The 23,235-nt window shown below is 41.4% G+C and overlaps 1 protein-coding gene across 3 annotated transcripts in view; it reads left to right on the top strand.

The window, feature by feature from the left end:
• Positions 1–23,235, top strand: part of auh (AU RNA binding protein/enoyl-CoA hydratase) — a 301,138-nt gene that overhangs the window by 8,076 nt on the left and 269,827 nt on the right. For all 3 annotated transcript variants that reach the window (XM_068030150.1, XM_068030149.1, XM_068030151.1), the window contains exons 2-3: positions 734–801; positions 2,343–2,430. In XM_068030150.1, coding sequence (XP_067886251.1) covers positions 734–801; positions 2,343–2,430 — 156 coding nt within the window. The remainder of the gene's footprint in view (positions 1–733; positions 802–2,342; positions 2,431–23,235) is intronic.

Genomic DNA, 23,235 nt, shown 5'->3' with positions numbered 1-23,235 from the left:
CCCATGTGCTTCTATTTTCCAAATAAGTCTGTTATTTGGTACTTTGTCAAACACCTTTTGAATGTACATCACCTGCTCTCCCTTCATCAGTCCTCTCTGTTACTTCATCAATGAACTTAATCAGGTTATTCAGACACAATTTGCCTTTAACAAATCCATGCAGGCTGTCCCTTAACCCATGTTGCTTTGTGAAATTAATTTTGTTCTTGAAGATGGTCATTAGTACTGTTCCAACCACTGACGCTAGGCTGACTGGCCTGCATTTTCCAGGTTTATCCCCCTCCCCTTTTTTGAACAGGGTTGCATCATTTGTAATCCTCTCGTCCTGTGGCATTACTCCCATATCCAAGGAGGATTGAAAGATTATGGTCTGAGCTTCTGCTATCTCCACGCAAGTTGCCCTTAGCAACCTAGGATGCAACCCATCTGGACCGGGTGACTTGTTAACTTTGATACCTTCTTTCTATCTATTTTTATCTTGCCCAATATCTCTACTCTCCCCTCTTCTATTGTGACATTAACTTCATCCCCTTCTTTAGTGAAGGCAGATGCAAAGCACACATTCGGTACCTCAGTCATGCCCTCTGCCTCGACAAGAAGGCTTCATATTTTGTCACTAATCGGCCTTCTCTTTCCTTTAACTATTCTTAGGATTTATTCTGATGTATTAAAAATTCTCCAACTTCAATTAGAAATCCGTTGACAGAATTTTCTACTCCGTTTGTTTTAACAGGAATTGTTGTATTGGGAATAAATAGACCACAGTCCAAAAATGCAATCAGCAAAAACCTTGTGGAAATGGTAAGCACAACCATATGTATAAATCTGTAACGTTTAGTAGATTATATAGTAGAGTTACTATTATGTATTTATATAAATTAATTAGAAAATGGTATAATGCCAAAGGACTAGAGGACAGCTAATGTTATTTCTCTATCTAAAAAGGGAGATAGAACAAATCCAGGGAACTATAAATCAGTTAGCTTAGCGTCAGTTGTAGGAAAGATAATGAAATGTTTATTCAAAGATGTAATAGAAAGACATTTATAAGCTGAAAATATAATGAAGAATAGTCCACATGGATTTCGAAGAGGAATTCACGCATAACCAACCTTATTGAATTCTTTGAAGAAGTAACTAAAAGAGTAGACAAGGTTAATGCAGTAGATGTAATATCTTTGGATTTTCAAAAGGCCTTTGATGAGGCACTGTGCAGTAGACTCATGATCAAGTTGAGAGCATGTGGAGTTAGGATCAAGTAGCAGAAGGGATAGCAAGCTGGCTACCAAACGCATAACTGAGAGTAGGGATTAAAGGTAGAGACTTGTGGAAGGTGGGGTGTGGTGTTCCACAGATCTGTGCTGGGACCATTGCTATTCGTCATTTACATACACAATTTGGACTCTGGAATCAGAACAATTTAAAGATTTGATGACACCAGATTAGTTAATACTGAGGAAGATGGTGACAAAATAAAAGATGATAATGAACTTGCAAAATGGGCATTTAATGACAAATTAAAATCAGTTTTGGTAAATGTGAAATGGAGCATTTTGGTAGGAGGAATAAGGAGGCCATGTACTCCATGAAAAATAAAAGTCTAAAAGGGGTAGAGGGGCAAATGGATGTAGGGGTACATGTGCAGAAATCATTAAAAGTAGCAATGCAAATTAGCAAGGCCATTATAAATCCAAACAAAGCGCTGGGATTTTGAGAGGAATAGAATTGAAAAGCAGAGGAGTTGTATTAAACTTGTATAGAACCTTGGTTAGACTACATTTGGAGTACTGTGTACTGTTCTAGTATTCATATTACAAAAAGGATATAAAGGCACTGGCAAAGATGCAAAAAAGATTTGGAAGGATGATGCCAGAACTAAGGGGTTATAACCATCAGCAAAGAGTGATCATTTTGGGGTATTTTTCTCTAGAAAAGAGAAAGCTGAGGGTTGACTTAATAGAGATCTTTTAAAATTATGAAAGGGTTTTCTAGGCTAGATGTAAAGATGATGTTTCTACTTGTGGGGTATCCAAATTGGGGAGCTATAATTCTAAGATAGTCATCAAATAAAACCAGTGAAGAATTCAGGAGAAACTTCTTTATCAAGAGAGTGGTGAGAATGTGGAACTTGGAGCAGTTGAGACATGTAGCATAGATGCCTTTAAGGGGAAGCTAGATAAGTACATGAGGGGAGAATGGAATAGTAGGATATGCAGGTAAGTTGGGAGGATACTCATGTGGATCATGGCAGCACTGATCAATTGGGCTGAATGGCCCATTTCTATGCTATAAATTCTATTTTGATATTGTCACTTGGAATTTTAATATTTTCTTTTGTTTAGATGACAGAAGCTATAGAAGAAATGAAAGGTGATAAAAATATTCGAACAGTTATACTACGCAGTGAGGTACCAGGAATATTTTGTGCAGGTTTGTATTCGGCATTAACTTTCATATAAGTTTGAATAAACTGTTTCCAGAGAAGAGCTAATCTTTGTTCTGACCAATAAGTAATTCAAATTTTGTCTTTTTGAAAGAAAAAACGAATTGCCTAGCTGAAATAGCCATGTAGTTTTATTCAGCCATACTTGAAAGTTCCACCTGCTTTGTGTACATTCCATAAGTAAGAGAGCATAAATGTCATTTCTACCTTGGAATATTTAATTGAATTTTCAAGTATAATTTTGAAAATACAAATGTGACAACTTTTCCAGAATCAATTCTGCTATTGGTGGTACTTGTGATTTTAAGGTGTAGAGAGTCACTCAGATTTACTGAAAAGCTTGCAGCAAAACTCTGATTATTAGTTGACTTCTTTATGCATGAGGTACTACCAACTCTTAAACAACGGAAAGCAAAGTCTTGTTCCTTTTGATTCTTGGAAATTACGTCAACCACGAGTAGACTTTGGCTGTTGAATGAGTGCAAAATCAAAATGCAAACTGGCTAGTAAAATTCAAAAATTTTTAAGCAGTGTTACAAGTCTCCACAGGTAGTAAGTAGGCAAAACTCGCTTCCCAGAAGAAATTTTAAGCATGCTAGACAAGATGTTTGAGTGATGCTTTTTTCTGAGACATCAAATTGAATTTGCTGAGTATTGAAGACCCAGAAGCAACATAATATTTTAAAATATCTATCATTTCTATCAGCCAAATTAATAATCCCCGAACACTGTAAAAACTAATTTCAATACTAGATATGGATAACATTAATTAGGAACAACTAACTGGAAAGAGAATTATTTCCATTTAAAAATGCATATATTAAATCACATGGCAATTAATGTTGGAAGCAGTCGATAAAGGATAATACTTGGATTGAATGAAAGTTGGGACCAGTAAGTACAGGCCAAGTAGAGCAAGTAAGGGAGGAAAGGAAAGGTAACAGAATGAGCAAAATAGACTAAATCAGTATGGCATAAAAAAGGAGGCATGCAACTTCAGATGAAAAAAGATATATTAGTATAGTACAGGTAAAAGACAGACTAATTAAGAGATTTAGTTCTTATTGTGTATCACAACGTGTACGTGGTAGACAATACTCACTGTTCTTTCGCTTTGTGGCACCTCATTACTGTTAAATATTAGGAAGGTTGAATAAAAGTGAAATTGTAGTGCTGTGAGAGTAACTGCAGTGACTGAAAAAATGATTTATTTTAATTACAATAACCCTAAGACAGTTTATGTTGTCTTGTCTAGACAAGACGTAGAGATGAATCAGAATCAAGAGATTTGTGCAAAATTCTGTGCAGAAGATTGCTATGTTTGCAGTGAACCTCTTCTCACCCCTCCAAGTACATGACTAAGATATTGGCTAGAATATGCATGCATGGGGAAGCAACCCATTATGCCTCTTGAATTTATTTCTGAAACTATTTAGATGTACAGTTTATTGGGGGAAAAGTGTTCTTGTATAGTGGAACTTCTACTGAGAGCTTGCCAAGATACTTTGTGAATTGGCATTTCTGTATATTGTAGATGAAAATAGCTTGTAAGCTATGTATCTCAGTAAATTTAGTCACTTAGTAATTTCATTTGCTGAAAAAAAAATTGCAAAATGCTCAACAGAAATAAAAGATTACTTTCAGTGCAAAGTAAACTGCTACACCTGCCTTGATTGACTAGTGTGCAAATACACCACTAAGCTGTACAAATAAGAAAGATCTTAGATTTGATTCAAATGTATAGTATAAAAGCAAGATACTGCAGATGCTGGAAATCTGAAAAACGCATAGAAAATGCTGAAAATACTCAAGGTTAGGCAGCATCTGTGGAGAGAGAAACAGAATTAACATTTCAGGTCAATGACTTTTCATCAGAACTGGGTAAAGTTAGATAAAAGCAAAATACTGCAGATGCTGGAAATCTGGAATAAAAACAAAGTGCTGGAAATACTCAGCAGGTCTGGTAGTATCTACAGAGAGAGAAAAATGGAGTTCACGTTTCAGGTTTGTAACCTTTCATCAGAATGTGTACTGAAACATTAACTCCTGTTTTTCTCTCTCCACAGATGCTGCCAGAGCTGCTGAGTATTTCCAGCACTTTGTTTTAGTTTTAGTTTTAGAGATACAGCACTGAAACAGGCCCTTCAGCCCACCGAGTCTGTGCCGACCATCAACCACCCATTTATACTAATCCTACACTAATCCCATATTCCTACCACATCCCCACCTGTCCCTATATTTCCCTACCACCTACCTATACTAGGGGCAATTTATAATGGCCAATTTACCTACCAACCTGCAAGTCTTTGGCATGTGGGAGGAAACCGGAGCACCCGGAGGAAACCCACGCAGACACAGGGAGAACTTGCAAACTCCACACAGGCAGTACCCAGAATTGAACCCGGGTTGCTGGAGCTGTGAGGCTGCGGTGCTAACCACTGCGCCACTGTGCCGCAGTATTTGGGAAAAGTTAGAGATGTAATAGGTTTTAAGCAAATAATGAAAGGCGCCAGGGTTGGGAAAAATAACAAAAGGGTGAAGGTCTGTGATAGTGTGGAAGGCAGGAGAGGTCAATTACAAGAGTTGGTGGTGCAAGGCCAAAGGGAGTGGTAATGGGAAAAGTAAAGAAACGAAAGATGTGTCTAGAGGAAGTGTGAATGGCGGAATCATGAAGAACTGCCACTGAATCATGGAATGGTTACAGCACAGAAGGAGGCCATTTAGCCTGTGTGTCTGTGCTGGCTCACTGCAAGTTCATTTGTTGTTGAGGAGTGGACCAGGGTGTTGTGGAGGGAATGGCCCCTTTGGAATGCTGAAGCGGAAAGGGAGGGGAAGATGACTTTAGTGGTGGCATCATGCTGGAGGTGACTGAAATGGATTTTGATTTGATTTCCCCTAGTTTGTGTTGTTACAGATCTCGGATAGGAGGAACTGCAGTTGACCTCAGTGCCTCTTGACTATGGAAGGGGGAATGAAAAATGTCTGAGTTTTCATTCATGATGACTGTTCAATGAGCCCTGCTGAAAAGTGTGCACATGTGGACAGTATCATGAGAACTTATTTGCTTGGATTGCTGATCTCTGAGAGCTATCCATTATTACCTGTTTAGCTTGTGATAACTGAATCTGCATGCATAAAGGTTGTTTTGCAGATGCTCTGTATAAATGGATAAGTAACAACAACCGTAATGGTACCTGTTTTTAGTATGCTAGTCTTAGTGTGTGATCTGTCCCTTGATGCAGAGCTCGATACACATATGAGGAAAGCAGCGACCACCTTTGGCCGACTTGTGAAACACGCATGGGATAACACCAAACTGACCCTCAACACCAAGGTGATGGTTTATAAGGCCTATGTTCTCAGCACCTTGCTGTGTGGCTGTGAGGCATGGGCGACTTACAGCAACCAGGAAAAGAAGCTCAATCATGTCCATCTTGGCCGTCTGCGGTGCATTATGGGTATATCCTGACAGGACAAAATCACAAATGCGGCGGTCCTCTCAAAGGCAGAGTTCCCATGTGTGTTGGCACTAATCAGAGGCGGCTTTGGTGGATCAGACCCATCCGCAGTATGGAAGATGGTTGCATACCCAAGGACCTTCTGTATGGTGACGTAGTTGGGGCCAGACGACCAGTGGGCGCCCAAAGCTTTGCTTCAAGGATGCTTGCAAGTGTGTCATGATGGTCCTAAATGTTGATAATTGCACCTGGAAGTTACTAGCTGGCGAAAGTGGGAAATGGTGACATATTCTGTGGACGGATGCACATTACCACGATGACCAGTTGCTACAGCAACTTGGCAACAGGCGCCAATGCCAAAAACAACAACTCGGCGTCACTTGGCAGCTTCATGTGCGACGCTTGTGGCAGAACCTGTGTCTCAAGGATTGGCCTTCACAGTCATCAGCAAAGGTGCACCAAGAGAAGACACCCCATCTAAGTGAATTGTTTGCTGGGTGTCCATCATCTTTTGTAGATGGAAGGATGCCAAGCTTTGTGTACTAACACTGGCAGTAGAAAACATGGTGAATTTTGGGTCCTATGTGTGTACAGTAGCTTATTTAGTAATTGTTACTGTGTAAGTAAGGAAAGTAAGTTTTAAGAAGGCAATGGCTACAACATAGGTGAAATCATATTTATAGCAAGAGAATGTATGTTGTAGTGAGTATGGAAAGAAATGCTTCTGATGATTGCAGTAGACTGGATCTGTCACCATTTTATGTTAGTAATTCCTTAACTATGCTGATGTTGGGCTTCAACAGTTAGTGTTTCCTATTGACTTTTTTGCTGAAAACAAGAAAGCTGACCGCATTAGAGCTCAGTAACATTGGAACTTTGGCACTATGATTTCTCGTGTGTCTAGGACATAAGCTATGTTCCTAGTTGAAATATTACATGAACAATTTTTAGTTTTGTGCTTCCTCATCTGATCAGTCTGAAGGGAATATTGTATTGCAAAAAGGAGTGGGCACCGTGTAAAATAATTAAATTCAGGAAGTTGGGACTCGCCGTTTGACTTGCTGTATTATGCTTCCTTGACCGCAGTTGAAAATTATATTGCATCTTGTACCTCCCCTTCAGCTACTTATATATCTGATAAGTACATCCATTCAGCATTGCATAATTGAGTTTCTGTGCCATCTGATGTTGGTTGACTTTGCCTGTGGGAAGACATTGCATCTGTCCAGATAACTCTGTGGCTTGTTGCCTACGTATCTGGAAACAAAGCCACAACTAACCAGATTTGCCTGTTGGTGTGCTCATTGGTAATGTATTGAGGTGACTCAAAAAATGTTGTCAAGAGAATAGCGCATTTATGAAAGAAAGAACTTGTATTTATATAGCCCCTTTCACATCCTCAGTGCCTCAATGTGCTTGAAATATAGTTACTCTAAGCAAATGGAACAGCCAAAATGTGTGCAGCAAGGTTCTACAAACACTCCGATGAATGACCAATTAACCTGTTTTGGCGCTGTTGCTTGTGGGATAAATGTTGGGATACTGGAGAAATTGCTTGCTTTTAGAAAAGTGCAGTAGGATCTTTAAAATCCAACTAAACAAACATATAGAGCCATAGCTTAATGTCTCCGATAAAAGACAGCAGTTGTGACTCCTGTCTCAGAACAGCACTGAAGTGTCATTGCAATTGGGGTTGAGCTGATAACCTTTTCGACCTTTAGTACAGGCACTGAACTAAACTAACACTTAATTTGAGTAACGTGTGCCTGAGTGTTTTTACTTAACTTAGTTCTGTCATAGACAATAAAATTGTGAGACTTAATTGAAGTTTAAGAATGCTACCTTCAGGGTGAAAGAACACTTTCAGGATTCAGGTTTGTATCCACAATTTTCCAACAGTATTTCCCATAACAATCTCAAATGAGTTTTTGTAGGAGGGATGTGCTGTGAAGAAGATAGATATTTCCTCACAAGGAAGAAAATTCATGAAAGTTTAGATTATTTTATTGCAATGACAGAATCTCGAGCTATTAAGAGAGACATCCTGTATGTGCCAGTGCATGTATCAACATGTGTGTTCAGGTTGGACTCAGTATATAGATACTCTGGGCAGAGAGAAATAATTTATTGCACTACTAGAGATGTACATTTGTACTAATAGTTTCTGAAGTAACAATCACAGATATTTCAAAATAAATACTGGTTTTCACAAACTGGCCATTCATTTTCTCTCTGCTTTACAACACTCAACCTTGGCTACCATTCCAAACCACTCCAGACAGCACTGGTGAATGGAAACTAGTATATGGGTCTCTAAATACTGGGTTGAGATCCAGTAGGCACTTGCATCTAAGTGGCGTGTTCACTGGTTCAGTCTTCTATCCAGGGTGAGCTAGCCAATTGGATACAAAATTGGCTTGGTGATAGGAGGCAGACGGTGGTAGTGGTTGGTTGTTTTTCAGATTGGAGGCCAGTGACCAGTGGTGTGCCACAGGGATCGGTGCTGGGCCCTCTGTTGTTATGTCATATGTATTAATGACTTGTTGTGAATGTAGGGGGCATGATTAGTGAGTTTGCAGATGATACCAAAATTGGTGGTATAGTGGACAGTGAAGAAGGTTGTCTAAGGTTATAACAGGATATAGATAAACTGGGAAAGTGGGCAAGGGATTGGCAAATGGAACTTAATGCAGACAAGTGCAAAGTGATGCATTTTGGGAAGTTAAACCAGGACAGGACATATACAGTGAATGGCAGGGCCCTGGGGTGCAAGTACATAGTTCCTGAAAGTGGCAACACAGGTAGACAGGGTGATGAAGAAGGCATATGGCATGCCTGCTTTCATCGGCCGAGGCATTGAGTACAAGAGTTGGAACGTCATGTTACAGTTGTACATAACGTTGGTTAGGCCGCATTTGGAATACTGTGTGCAGTTCTGGTCGCCGCACTACAGGAAAGATGTGATTAAGCTAGAGAGGGTGCAGAAAAGATTCACAAGGATGTTGCCTGGTTTGGAGGGCTTGAATTATAAAGAGAGATTGGATAGGCTGGGTCTGTTTTCCTGAGCGAAGGAGGCTGAGAGGGGACATGATAGAGGTATATAAAATTGAGAGGCATAGATAGGGTAGATAGCCGCAGTCTGTTTCCCATGGGAGGGCTGACTAAAACTAGAGGGCATAGATTTAAGGTGAGAGGGAGGAGATTTAAAGGGAATCAAAAGGGTAAATTTTTCACACAAAGAATAGTGGGTATCTGGAATGAGCTGCCAGAGGAGGTGGTGGAGGCAGGAACAGTAGCAACATTTAAGAGGCATCTGGACAGGTACCTGAATGAGCAAGGCATAGAGGGATATGTAATTAATGCAGGCAGGTAGGATTAGTATAGATAGGCATTATGGTCAGCATGGACGCGGTGGGCCGAAGGGCTTGTTTCTATGCTGTATGACTCTATTCTCACCTGAGTCAGAAGGATTGAGTTTAGACCACACTCCAAACAGATCTGGTACCCAGGGACCACAGTTCTGGCTCTGAATACTGACCAAGTGCTGTCTTCAGATCAAGCAGGATAGGAGGGAGATAACTGATTTAAGGTAGAGGGGAGGGTGGTAGGACTGTAGCTTAGTTTTGGGAAGTAGCTCAGTGGGGATGTATTGGCCCTGGTTTTCCAAATAGTCTCTTATTTTTCAATATATGAGGGTCTGAATTTTTTTAACATCTTAAAAGCTTCAAGAGTTCTAATGTATTACTTTTAATAGGCTTCACTTTTTCAATGAAGTTCTGATGTTTGAAGAGGCCCTAATTATTTTTAAGAAAAAAGGTCTGCCTACTTGTACTAGAAACATTTTTCTTTTCTGAACAGCGTTAATTCTCTTTAAGTTTGATACTGGGATAGTTAGTGTAAGATGTTACTGCGTGTAACAAGTATTGTGGGTTATTTTTTCATTGAGGTTTTCTTTAGGATCGGGTTAACATAGAAGTTTTCTGTGGATTTTGAAATTACATGTTGTAATGCACACCAAACAAGAATATGCTTTCAATCACAATGTTCTAAAATCTAGCTGTGAATATTAAAAAATTTAGCTCATTTGATATAAAACACTGATCGTACATGCAGTGGAACAAAGTTATAATCTTGTGCTTTTAGCCTTGTTCTTTTATGTTTTTAGAAATTTGAATTGGTGCTTCTTGAGATTTCACCCTTTTTATGTGAGTAATGGAGAGGCAAATAAAACAAAATTTGCAAGTTTTTATTCTCTGTTTAATTACAAATATAACAATGTTTAAAATTGAGTCATAAACCCACACCTTAAAGCAGACCCTCCTCATTTGTTAAAGCGGAGATATCCAAAATCTTAGAGTAGAGGCTGACAGCATGTCGAAACTAGTGAATGGGCTGCATGTTGTTGGACAATAATATGAGCCTTTGTTTATTTTTTAAAATATTCAAACACCATGAAAAAAATGCCTTCATACATCAAAAAACCCCAAATGTACAAAAAGCCAAGATTATGCTATTTGTTTCATAAACCATCCTCTTATATATCCACTCTCTTTCTTCACACTCATCCTACCTTTCCCTTGGCCCCCATCCTTCCCCGCTCCTTAAGACTGATCCTTTTTGCCCTCCTCTTCTCATTTTCATAAGATCACAAGAAATAGGAGCAGGAGTAGGCTATTTGGCCCCTTGAGCCTGCTCCACCACTCAATAAGATCAAGGCTGATCTGATTTGTGGCCTTGACTCCACTTTCTTGCGGCCCCCCCCCCCTCATAACCCTTGACTTCCTTGTAGATCAAAAATCTGTCTAACTCAACCTTGAATATATTCATTGACCCAGCCTCCACAGCTCTCTGGGTTACAGAATTCCAAAGATTAACAACCCTCTGAGAAAAGAAATTCCTCTTCATCTCTGTCTTAAATGTGAGACCCCTTATTTTTAAATGGTGCCCCCATTCCTAGATTCCCCCAAGATGGTAAATATCCACTCCACATCTTATGTTTTGACAAGATCCCCTCTCATTGTTCTAAACTCCAATGAGTATAGGCTCAACCTTTCGTCATAAGACAACCCCTTCATCCCAGGAATCAACCTAGTGAGTCTTCTCTGAACTGTTTCCAATGCAAGTATATCCCTCCTTAAGTAAGGAGACCAAAACTGTACACAACACTAGGTGCGGTCTCACCAATGCCCTGCACAGTTGTAACAAGACATCCCCACTGTTATGCTCCATCTCCCTTGCAATAAAGGCCAATATTCCATTTGCCTTCCTAATTACTTGCTGTATCTGCATGCTACCTTTTTGTGATTCATGTACAAGGACACCAGATCCCCCTCTACCACAGCATTCTGCAGTGTCTCTCCATGTGAATAATATTCTGCTTTCCTATTCTACTGGCCAAAGTGGACAACCTCACATTGTGCTCCATCTGCCAAATTTTTGCCCACTTACTTAATCTATCTATATCTCTTTGGAGACACTTTGTGTCCTCCTCACAACTTGCTTTCCGACCTATCTTTGTATCGTTAGCAAATTTTGCTTCAATACACTCCGTCTCTTTTATCCAAATCTTTAATATAGATCGTAAATAGATGAAGCCCCAGCATTGTGTGCCTGTGGCACTGCACTAGTTACAGTTTGCCAACCTGAAAATGCCCCATTTATCCCAACCCTCTGCTTGATAGTTAGCCAATCCTCTATCCATGCTAATATATTACACCCAACACATGAGCTCTTGTGTAGTAATCTTTTATGTGGCACCTTAACAAATGCCTTTTGGAAATCCAAATACACTCCATCTACTGGTTCACCTTTATCCACCCTGCTTGTTTCATCCCCAAAGAACTCTAATAAATTTGTCAAAGACTTTCCCTTTCATAAAATCATGTTGACTCTGCCTGGTTGCATTATGATTTTCTAAATGTCCTGCTACTACATTCTTAATAATGGATGCCAGAATTTTCCCAATGACTGGTGTTAGGCTAATTTGCCTATAGTTTCCTGCATTCTGTCTCCCACCTTTCTTGAATAGAGCTGTTACAATTGTGGTTTTCTAACCTGCTGGGAGCTTTCCAGAATCTAGGGAATTTTGGAAGATTATAACCAATGCATCCACCATTTCTGCAGACCCTAGGATGCAAATCATCAGGTCCAAGGGATTTGTCAGCCTTTAGTCCCACTAGTTTTGCTAGTACATTTTCTCCAGTGATAGTGAATGCTTTAAGTTCTTCCCTTTTGCCTCTTGATTTTCTGCTATTCTTGGTATGCTTTTTGTATCATCTTCTTCTGTGAAGGCAGATTCAAAATACTTTTTCAAAGTCTGCCATTTCCTTGTTTCCCATTATTAATTCCCCAGTCTCATCCTTTAAGTGACCAATGCTTTCTTTAGCCTCTCTTTTTTTTCCTTTTTATACCTTTTGTAGAAGCTTTTACTGTCTGTCTTTATATTTCTTACTAGTTTACTCTCATACTCTATTTTCTGCCTATGTATTATTTTCTTAGCCGTCCTTTGCTTGTTTCTAAAATTTTCTCAATTTCTGACCAACTACTAATCTTTGCAGAATTGTACGTGTTTTCTTTCAATTTAATACCATCTTAACTTCCTTAGTTAGCCAAGAAGGTGCACCCTTCTCAGAGTCTTTCTTAATGAAATATATCTTTGTTGAGAGTTATGAAATATCTCCTTAAATGGCTGCCACTGCTTCTCTACCGTCTTGCCTTCTTCGTACCCTTGTAATTGCCTTTATTTAAGTTTAAGACACTAGTTTCAGACCCAAATTTCTCTCTTCTGATTGTGTTTAATTTTATTCCTGTAACTATAGTGTTCGATAAAATAAGTTCAAAACTAATTGGCAAGCAACTCTAAGATACTCCTCCCATAAAAGAAATGATGGCAGATTCTTTTTTTTTTCTAGCCTATCAGTCACACCTTTTTTCCCACAGTGGGTTAAAACTCTCTCTTCCTTGACGTTTTCTTTGAAAGCATGCCTTTTTGTGCTGTGGTCTGTGCTGGCTGTTTTTTTTGTGTTCTGCACAAATTTGCATTAGATTGTCCCTCAACAGACTCAAGTAATCTAAAAGCAGAAATGTGATTTTAATAACATCAGAGGTTGGTTATCTTGCAGTTGCAGCCAGTTTGCAAATTGAGTTGAACTGAAGTGGCTCTGTCTTTTTATATTGATATAACTTGTTTTATGTCACCATTAATTCAAAATACAGCACTAGTTTTAAATTATGATCTCACCAATTAACTTACCCAATAAACTGCCCTCGTGACAGCAAAAATAAAGTTTTTTTTCTTTTGTCTGCTATGTTTAACTTTTTGATAATTGAAGTACTGCTTTTGTACTCATGTTAATGTTGAAAAGCTTTGAGGACACACTTGAGAAAGAGGCACTCTTTTCTCTAGAGCAGAGAATGCTAAGAGGAGATACAATTCATAATTATGATGAGTTTTGAGATAAATAGAAGGATTTAGACACACTGGTGAGCTTGTAACTAGTGCATATAACTTTAAGATAATCACAAGCATGAAGAGAGAGGTTGGGAGTTTTTTTAATATGGAAGGTTGTTAGGGCATGGAATGCTCGACCAGAAACAGTTCTGATGAAAGATTACAGACCTGAAACATTAACTCTGCTTTTCTCTCCACAGATGCTGCCTGACCTACTGAGTATTTCCAGCACTTTCTGTTTTTATTTCAGATTTTCAGCATCTACAGTATTTTGCTTTTGTTACAGTAGTGGGCGCTGTTATGACTGACCATTCCAGTCAAAGCCCCCAATCAAAATATACAATTCTGATTGTGGTGGGAGAAACGCACTGATAATTCAATCCTGTCGCTCCACAGATCGCCTAAATATCATTAAAAACTTTCCAAACTAAAGAAAGACCCAGCCAAATTGTACCATCTATGAACCCCTGAATGAGGCGAACCAAACCAAGTATCTTTCAGTCAACAAATTAACTGTTTAATTAAAAAAAAACTAAATTCTTAAATGTTAAACAACATTCAAAACAGAATTAGAGTCCTTGCAAATTTACAGTCCAATGTTGCTTGGATTTGGGGTCCTCACAGAATGTTGCTTGGGGTCCTCACAGAATGTTGCTTTCCTTCTCCAGTGAATTTCAGCAATTAACGACTTGCAAACACTTTCAGTAGAATCAATCTGACTTTAGAGTTTTTGAGGGATAAAAGATTGTCACAGTCTAACTTCCCTTCCTTCAGTTTAAATTACCAGAGATCTCTGTTTTGGCTTGATGTTTTAGAATTTTGAGAGATAATAATTAAACAGACTAAAATTCTATTCCTTTAGTTTAAATGGTTGAGAGCTCTTTTTCAGGTGTGCTAAACACCACAGCTGTGTCCTCTGTGTCTGTGTCCTGTTAGAATAAACTGTCTTCAACTAAAAGCCAGTTCAAAACAGAATTGCAAAAAATGTATTGCATGATACTCACTCCCAGTAGTTGTATCTATGGTAACGAGAATGCACCCTTTGAATCGCAGTTTCCAAATGGCTGTTTCTAATGACAACCGAAAATGTACCCTCCTATAACTCCTGAGGTTTGCCGGTTCTGTGATCCTTGGCAAGCCTTAAAGGCAAACCACATATTCCTGGGAAAAAAAAAACTACAGGACCATGACAGCGCATAATCTATAATGTCTCCTTTCTGCTCAACATTCCCACTCTGCTCTTCCTTTACTCTCCTCTTAGCCCTGTCTCTCCCTCGCCCTTCCCCTTTCTCTTTCCCCCTCCCCTCCACCCCTTCTATCTCTTTCCTAGAAACATAGAAAATAGGAGCAGGAGTAGGCCATTCGGCCCTTCGAGCCTGCTCTGCCATTCATTATGATCATGGTTGATCATCCAACTCAGTAGCCTGTTCTTGCTTTCGCCCCATACCCTTAGATCCCTTTAGACCCAAGAGCTATATCTAACTCCTTCTTGAAAATATACGATGTTTTGGATTCAACTGTTTTCTGTGGTAGCGAATTCCACAGGCTCACCACTCTCTGGGTGAAGTAATTTCTCCTCATCTCAGTCCTGAAAGCTTTACTCCCATATCCTTAGACTATGCTCCCTGGCTCTGGACTCCCCCACCATCGGGAACATCCTTCCTGCATCTACCCTGTCAAGTCCTGTTAGAATTTTATAGGTTTCTATGAGATCCCCCCCTCACTCTTCTGAACTCCAGTGAATGTAATCCTAACCGACCCAATCTCTCCTCATACGTCAGTCCCGCCAGCCCAGGAATCAGTCTGGTAAACCTTTGCTGCACTCCTTCTATAGCAAGAACATCCTTTCTCAGATAAGGAGACCAAAACTGCACACAATATTCCAGGTGTGGCCTCACCAAGGACCTGTATAATTGCAGCAAGACATCCCTGCTCCTGTACTCAAATCCTCTTGCAATGAAGGCCAACATACCATTTGCCTTTTTTACAGCCTGTTGGACCTGCATGCTTACCTTCAGCGACTGGTGTACGAGAACACCCAGGTCTCGCTGCATATTCCCCTTTCTCAGTTTATAGCCCTTCAGATAATAATCTGCCTTCCTGTTTTTACTACCAAAGTGGATAACCTCACATTTATCCACATTATACTGCATCTGCCATGCATTAGCCCACTCACTCAACTTGTCCAAATCACCCTGAAGCCTCTCTGCATCCTCCTCATAACTCATCCTCCCACCCAATTTTGTGTCGTCTGCAAATTTGGAAATATTGCATTTAGTTCCCTCATCTAAATCATTAATATATATTGTAAATAGCTGGGGTCCTAGCACCGATCCCTGCAGTACCCCACTAGTCACTGCCTGCCATTTGGAAAAAGATCCATTTATCCCTACTCTTTGTTTCCTGTCCGCCAAGCAATTTTCTATCCATCGCAATACACTACCCCCAATCCCATGCACTTTAATTTTACATGCTAATCTCTTATGTGGGACTTTTGTCGAAAGCCTTCTGAAAGTCTAAATAAACCACATCCACTGGCTCCCCCTCATCAACTCAACCAGTTACATCCTCGAAGAATTCTAGTAGATTTGTCAAGCATGATTTTCCCTTTCGTAAATCCATGCTGACTCTGCCCGATTCTACCACTGTTTTCCAAGTGCTCTGCTATAAAATCTTTGATAATGGACTCCAGAATTTTCCCCACTACCGACATCAGGCTGACTGGTCTGTAATTCCCTGCTTTCTCTCTACCTCCCTTTTTAAGTAGTGGGGTTACATTAGCTATCCTCCAATCTGTAGGAACTGTTCCAGAGTCTGTAGAATCTTGGAAGATGACCACCAATGCATCCACTATTTCTAGGGCCACATCCTTAAGTACTCTGGGATGCATACCATCAGGCCCTGGGGGTTTATCGGCCTTCAATCCCATCAATTTCCCCAACACCGTTTCTCTACTAATACTGATTTCTTTCAGTTCCTCTCTCTCACTGAGCCCTGTGTTCCACAACATTATGGTTTGATATTTATGCCCTCCTTTGTGAAGACAGAACCAAAGTATGCATCCTGTCCAGCACTCCCCTCTCTTTTTCAGTATTGGGAGAGAAACATCACATTCGAGTTTCCCTCTCTAAGTCACACATCCTGACTTGGACATGCATCAGTGTTCTGTTGTTAGGCCAATATCACATAATTCCCATCTAACATCAATGTGGGAGTAGCATTAGCACAAGGATTGCTGCAGCTCTACCATCATTTTCACAGGGCAGATAGATGTTGGCAATAAGTGTTGGGAGAATGAAGTTAATAAAACTGTCCTGTAATGCTAAGCAAAATACTGCAGAGGCTGAATATCTGAAAAAAAAAATGCTGTAAATACTCAGCAGGCAGGTGGTATCTGTGGAAAGAGCAAGTGTTAACATTTCATGTTGATGACCTCTCGTCCTGTAATACCCCTTGGAATGAAATACTGTAAATAGGTTCAGTCTTCAGCTTGGTGTCTCAAATCTGATACTGCTGTATGAGTCATAGAGTCGTACAGCATAGAAACAGGCCCTTCGGCCCACCGTGTCCATGCCGACCATAATGCCCATCTATACTAATCCCACCTGCCTGCATTAATTCCATATCCCTCTATGCCTTGCTCATTCCTGTCCAGATGCCTCTTAAATGTCGCTACTAACCTAAGCACCAAACTAGTAATGTAGCTGACTGAAATCTTAATGTTAGATTTTAGACTGAGCCCAAAGAAGAGAAGCACAGAGTGTAAAGTTGCTCTTTGCTCTTCCTGTTTGCCACACTGCTTATGTTATCTTTCTTGCCTTTTGACCCTGTTGCTACTGTATATTGGGTAAACAATCCAATCTTGGACATTGTGCTTAGTTTTCAAAGAAAATATTTAAAATTTGATTAATGTATTTTAATCTGTGCTTTATGTGCAGCTTAGTGTTATAACTCTACTGTTATTCTAAAGCAGCACATTTGCTGACTTACTGTCACCAGTACCACTGGAGGTCTGCTAGTGTTATATTAAAAGTCTTGTGTTAATATGCACATTCTGTATCACACTTGCCCTGTCATGTTCTGTTGGCAACCCATCATAAAATAACGTATCATCCGATGTCCAGCGAGCAATGCCATGGACCGCCCAGTTTTCTTTTATAAATGGCGGGAATACTTTGAACAAAATGTACGCCCTGGGCTTTTCTTTATTAATAAAATTTTCACGAGTGATTATGTAGTATTCTTCTTTGACAAGTATATTAATCCCAGAATTTTCATGGTGCTTAATTTTTCCCAATTGTATAGTCGTTTTGCTGTGCATTAGGAGTGACAGGGGCCTTAGAAGTATGATCAGACTGCAGTTATCAGAACATGAGTGTTCCTTTTTATAGGTGATATCTTGGGTTTATTTGACAGACAAAAAATTATACATAAATTATAAATGGATGAAATATTGTTTTTAGATTTATAATCATTCCTTGGATTCATAATTTAATTTTTCAATTCAAGCTGTTAAGTTTGAAACTGTGCCACCATTTGTTATTGTAAGACCATTTGGAGCAGTCTTAAAAATATTTCTAAAGGGCAGATTGCAGAATTTTTCTGGAACCTACAATTGAAAATGTATGTACTTTGAATGTAGTAAAGGAAAATAAACACTCAATACAGTTTGTTGCTGATGTACACAACTTCATCTTTTGAATAATTTAATCATGTTTCTTTCACATGTGATCCTGTTGATTGTGTTGGTTAATTGTTTTTAATAGTGTACTCATTGTAATCTAAACTTTCGGAGGAAACCTGCAGTGATGTGACAGCCAAGCTGTTTCCTGATTCAATGAATTGATATTTGTAACAATGTGGCAACACCAGTTAAGTAGCATTTTCCTGAAAACAACATTACAACAATGATGAAAAACCTTTTATTGTTCTGTGCAGTTTGATCAATTTGAAATAGAAAAAAAAGTTTTATTCTGATTGGTGAAACATTTTTTCAAGAGAAAATTGAACCGCTTGGAGCCACAATGCTGATCAGTAAATGTAATGTTTGATACTGAGCCATATAGGACAGGAAGATCCCAATTTTGATCCTTGCAGTTATTTTAGTTAATATTAGTTGAAGCAACAATAGATCATTGCTAGTGGCCTCAGTGTCTTATCATGGGAGGGAAAAATTGACCACAGTTCCTCCTCCTGATTACCATACTATACATTGAGTCTGGATGACAAATGCACTTGTATGAATGTTAGGTGTGAGCTGATGTGATGCCACTTTCTACCCACTGACTAGTAACCTGCTGAAACACCCACCTTGGCAAGATACTAGATGACTGGTGCTTGTGGAACTGTACTATTAATCAGTTCCACCTGTACCTTGATGTCTTTCTCCCCAGCACCAGGAAGGCAACATCCCATTTGGGACTGCCGGCACGGTTGTAAAACGGACTGCTTATATACCTGGCTGTAGAATCTCCATGACTCTGCTGGCTTTCCGTTGTTACATTATTTCTCAGGACAATGAAAGTGTGTTGCAACTAACCTTGTAAATGTTTGGTGCTGGAGCACTAGACTTATACCCAGCTGTATCTGGTAGTGGAGAGCCGAGAGAGCTAGCCTGTGACAAATAGGACGGCCATTACAGTGAGCAGGAAGGCCCGAGGAGCTATTGTAGATGCAGATCTAGGTAGTAGTGATGAAGGGTTCTATGTGAACAGTCTTTGATGCAGGTCACTTGGTCCTGAAGATTACAAAGCATTATTTATTAGTTTTAACCTCCTCAGAATCCTAGTTCTGGCTTGCTTTTTCTTTCAGCCGTGTTGAAATTGCCCTGCGAGCCTCCTTCCTCCTAGCTGACTGTACTTTATCATGCTTCTGTTGTGTGTGAAGAATGCTGAATGAAGAGGAAATGCATATCGCCTAGTTAGAATCTGTAGCTGTTGATCAAAATGAATGTAACTGCACTAGCCCTAACAAAGATAACCGGCAGAATTTTCCCAGCCAAGTGGATCTGGGATCTGCTGCGTGAGGAGTAGCATAGTCCCTGAAATTGACGTTGGGTCGTGATCCTGCCCTCTTCCCGCTTTCCCCAGGGTGAGTTCTGAATCCAGTGGGGAACGCTTTGGGTCTGGCAGGTAAGAAATTGAGCCAATTAAGAAGGCAATTAAGACCCTTGTTAATCAGGATTTTTTTTTTCCAAAAATATACTTTATTCATAAACTGTAAAAAATACATTACACAAACAGGTCAAAACCAAGTTGACATTCCAAAAAGTCCAAAGGAAATCAGTTTTCTTTAATACAGGAGTGAGTTGCTTCACAACTTTTCCATTCCATTTTACATGCCATGTACATTTTACAGTTAAATCATATTTGGTGGATACAACCCGATGTGTTTCCCATGGGTCCAGCCCTTCAGTTCACTATGGCGGGAGGACCTTACACAGTGGTCTTTCCCCATTGAGCCTTTGTGGTGGCTGCCCCAAGCTTTAGTGCATCCCTCAGCACGTAGTCCTGGACCTTGGAATGTGCCAGTCTGCAACACTCTGTCGTGGGTAACACTTTGTGCTTGAAGACCAGCAAGTTTCGGGCAGACCGAAGGGCGTCTTTCACTGAATTGATGGTCCTCCAGCAGCAGTTGATGTTTATCTCTGTGTGTGCCCTGGGAACAACGCGTAGAGCACAGATTCCAGTGTTACAGAGCTGCTTGGGATGAACCTCGATTAAAAAACCACTGCATCTTTTTCCACACTTGCTTTGCAAAGGCACATTCCAGAAGGAGGTGTGCAACAGCCTCTTCCCCACCACAGCCACCTCAAGGGCAGCATGTGGAGGGGGTGAGACTCTGGGCATGCAGGAAGGATCTGACGGGGAGGGCCCTTCTCACCACCTGCCAAGCTACATCTTGGTGCTTGTTTGAAAGTTCTGGTGATGAGGTATTCTACCAAATAACTTTGGCATCCGACAGGATCCACCATCCCCTTATCCCGTAGGGCCTTGAGGACATTCCGTGGAGACCACTGCCTGATGGATTGGTGGTCAAAGGTGTTTTTCCACACAAACTTTTCCACAAAGGATAGGTGGTATGGTATGGTCCAACTGGATGGCACATTCCGCAGCAATGTGACCAGACTCGTCCTTCGCAACACCAGGGACAGAGAGAACCTCAGACACTTGGTGTTTGCATACTGGGCCTCTGCATACAGCTTGATGTAGCCGCACACGAAGGTGGTCATCAGGATGAGGGCGACGTTGGGTACGTTTTTTCCGCCATTATCCAGAGGTTTGATCATTGTGTCCCTCTGGATGAGGTCCATTTTGCATCTCCAGATAAAGCGGAAAATGGCTCGGGTGACTGCCATGGCACAGGAGTGGGGTATGGGCCAGACCTGCACCACATACATCAACAACGTGAGTGCCTTGCACATGATGATCAGGTTCTTACCCACAATGGAGAGAGAACGCTGCTCCCACATTCTCATTTTATGTTGTACCCTGGCTACTTGCTCCTTGCAGATTTTGGCGCATACCCCGACCTTCCGAACCATATCCCCAGCACCTTCAGGTAGTCTGACCTGATGGTGAACGGGACAAAGGATCGGTCAGCCCAGTTCCCAGAGAACATGGCCTCGCTCTTGCTGTGGTTAACTTTGGCTCCTGAGGCCAGTTCGAACTGGTCGCAGATGTTCATCACTCTGCGAACGGACAGTTGATCTGAGCAGAACACAGCAACATCATCCATGTACAAGGAATTTTGACCCGAGTGCCTCCGCTGCCTGGGATTGTCACTCCTCTAATGCCCGTATCCTTCCTAATGGATTCAGAAAAAGGTTCTATACAGCAAACAAACAAGACAGGGGAGAGAGGACAGCCCTGTCTGACTCCAGATTGGATCGGGAAACCTTCTGATTCCCACCCATTGATTGAGACTGCACTACTGATGTTTGTGTAGAACAGTTTGATCCAATTGCGGATTCCCTCCCCAAACCCCATTTTTGGAGAGCACGCCCATCATGTATGTGTGTGATATCCTGTCAAAAGCCTTCTCTTTGTCCATGCTGATGAGGCAGGTGTCCACCCTCCTATCCTGTACATCGTCTCGTGCTACTCAGGGATACGATTGCCTATCAGAGATCTTCCTGCCGGGTACAGTGCAGGTCTGGTCAGGGTGGATCACCAACTCCAGAGCAGACTTGTCCAAGGTCATCGCCGGTCAGGTCCGGATCTTGTGGTCAACATTAAGCAGTGAGATGGGCCGCTGATTGCTGCCCTCTCCCACTTCCGCTTGTAGATGAGGGTGATAATGCCTTTCCTCATGGATCTTGACATGCTGCCGGCCAGAAGCATACTCTGTTATACTTCCTGCAGGTCTCGGCCGAATACAACTCAGCTGGTAAGCCGTTGCTTCTGGGAGTTTTACTCGTCTCGAAGGACTGATGGCCATAGTCAGAGTGTCCAGAGTTAGCGGTTTTTCCAGACTTTCCCGCATGCTGTCATCTAAGACCTCTACGATAGATGACAGGAAGGACTGGGAGTCCATGCTGTTCCTGGGCTTCACGTCGTACATCCCAGCATAAAAGGATTTGCTAACCCTTAGTATGTCGGGCTGCGAAGACGTTACTGAGCCATCCTCTTCCTTCAGGCTGCTGATCACAGAGCTCTCTGTGTACCTTTCGGAAGAAAAAACATGAGCACCTCTCATCCTGCTCAACGAAGCGGACTCTGGACTGGAAGATGATTTTGGAGGCCTCTGTGGTAAAGAGCGAGGCCTGCCGGCTCTTCATCTCTTGGAGATCCTCCTTGACCTCGACCCCCATATACTGCAGCTGGAGCAGATTTTGTATTCTTTTCTGGAGTCGGGACATTTCTCTCTGTGTCTCACTTGCTCTCTGAACACCTTTGAAGATAAAGAACCTCTATGTTTACCTTGATCGCCTCCCACCAGTGAACTGGAGATTCAGAGAGGTTTCACGTTTCTCCAACCTTTTGTAATCCCTTTTGAGTTCCTCAACTTTCTCTGGGGTTGGCAGAGTAGCATTGAGCTTCCATGTCCCCCTGCCAACCCACTGGTCGTCCTGTAAGTGACAGTCGGCTAGTAAGAGGCAGTGGTTAGAGAAGAACATTGGCTTGATGTCGGTGGATCTGACTGTGAAAGCACGGACACAAACAGGAAGTCAATCCTGGAATGGGCAGACCCTTCCGTTCTTGACCAGGTATATCTATGCTGCGCTCCGTCTGCAGGGTTGCTGAAGACGTGCAGCTTGGCATCTTTTCCTGCTCCCATTAGGAATCTGGACATAGCATCCAGTTTGCTGTCGTCCCTGCCAGATCGTCCAGATGCGTTAATGATGCAGTTGAGGTCACCGCCTAGGATGGCCGGTCTGGATTTTGCCAGCAGCGGTGGGAGCTGCTGGAAAATGGTCAGCTGCTCGCTGCATTGAGCAGGGGCATACACATCAGCTGGAGTGAAGCATTGTTGTACATTATATCTGCTATGAGGAGGAGACCGCCCACCACCTCAACTTCGGAGATGATGAAGCTGCCTCCCCGCAGCAGAATATCCAGGCTGGAGGAACGGGAATAATTTTCCCCCTGACCAGATTGATGGCCCATGCGACGACCATCGCGACCATTGCCTGTAGGTGCTGAGGTGCGGTATTCCACACTCCTGCAGCAACAGCAGGTCAGTTTTGACCTTGGTGAGGTAGTCCAAGGTCGAAACGTATCGCGCCGTGGATTTCACGCTACACACGTTAATCAAAGAAATCTTTATATCCATTTTAAAGTTGGGTGTTGCTTCCCACACCAGGTGTCCTTGGTAGTCCCAGTCCTTGTGGGTATGTTCCTGCACACCCACAGTGTACACAAGCTGTTTCACATTCATTCGGC

Source organism: Heterodontus francisci, chromosome 4 (assembly GCF_036365525.1).
Source record: "Heterodontus francisci isolate sHetFra1 chromosome 4, sHetFra1.hap1, whole genome shotgun sequence".
Lineage (NCBI taxonomy): Eukaryota > Metazoa > Chordata > Chondrichthyes > Heterodontiformes > Heterodontidae > Heterodontus > Heterodontus francisci.
The sequence above is the reverse complement of the archived record's forward strand: the minus strand, read 5'-3'. Positions and strand labels throughout refer to the sequence as shown.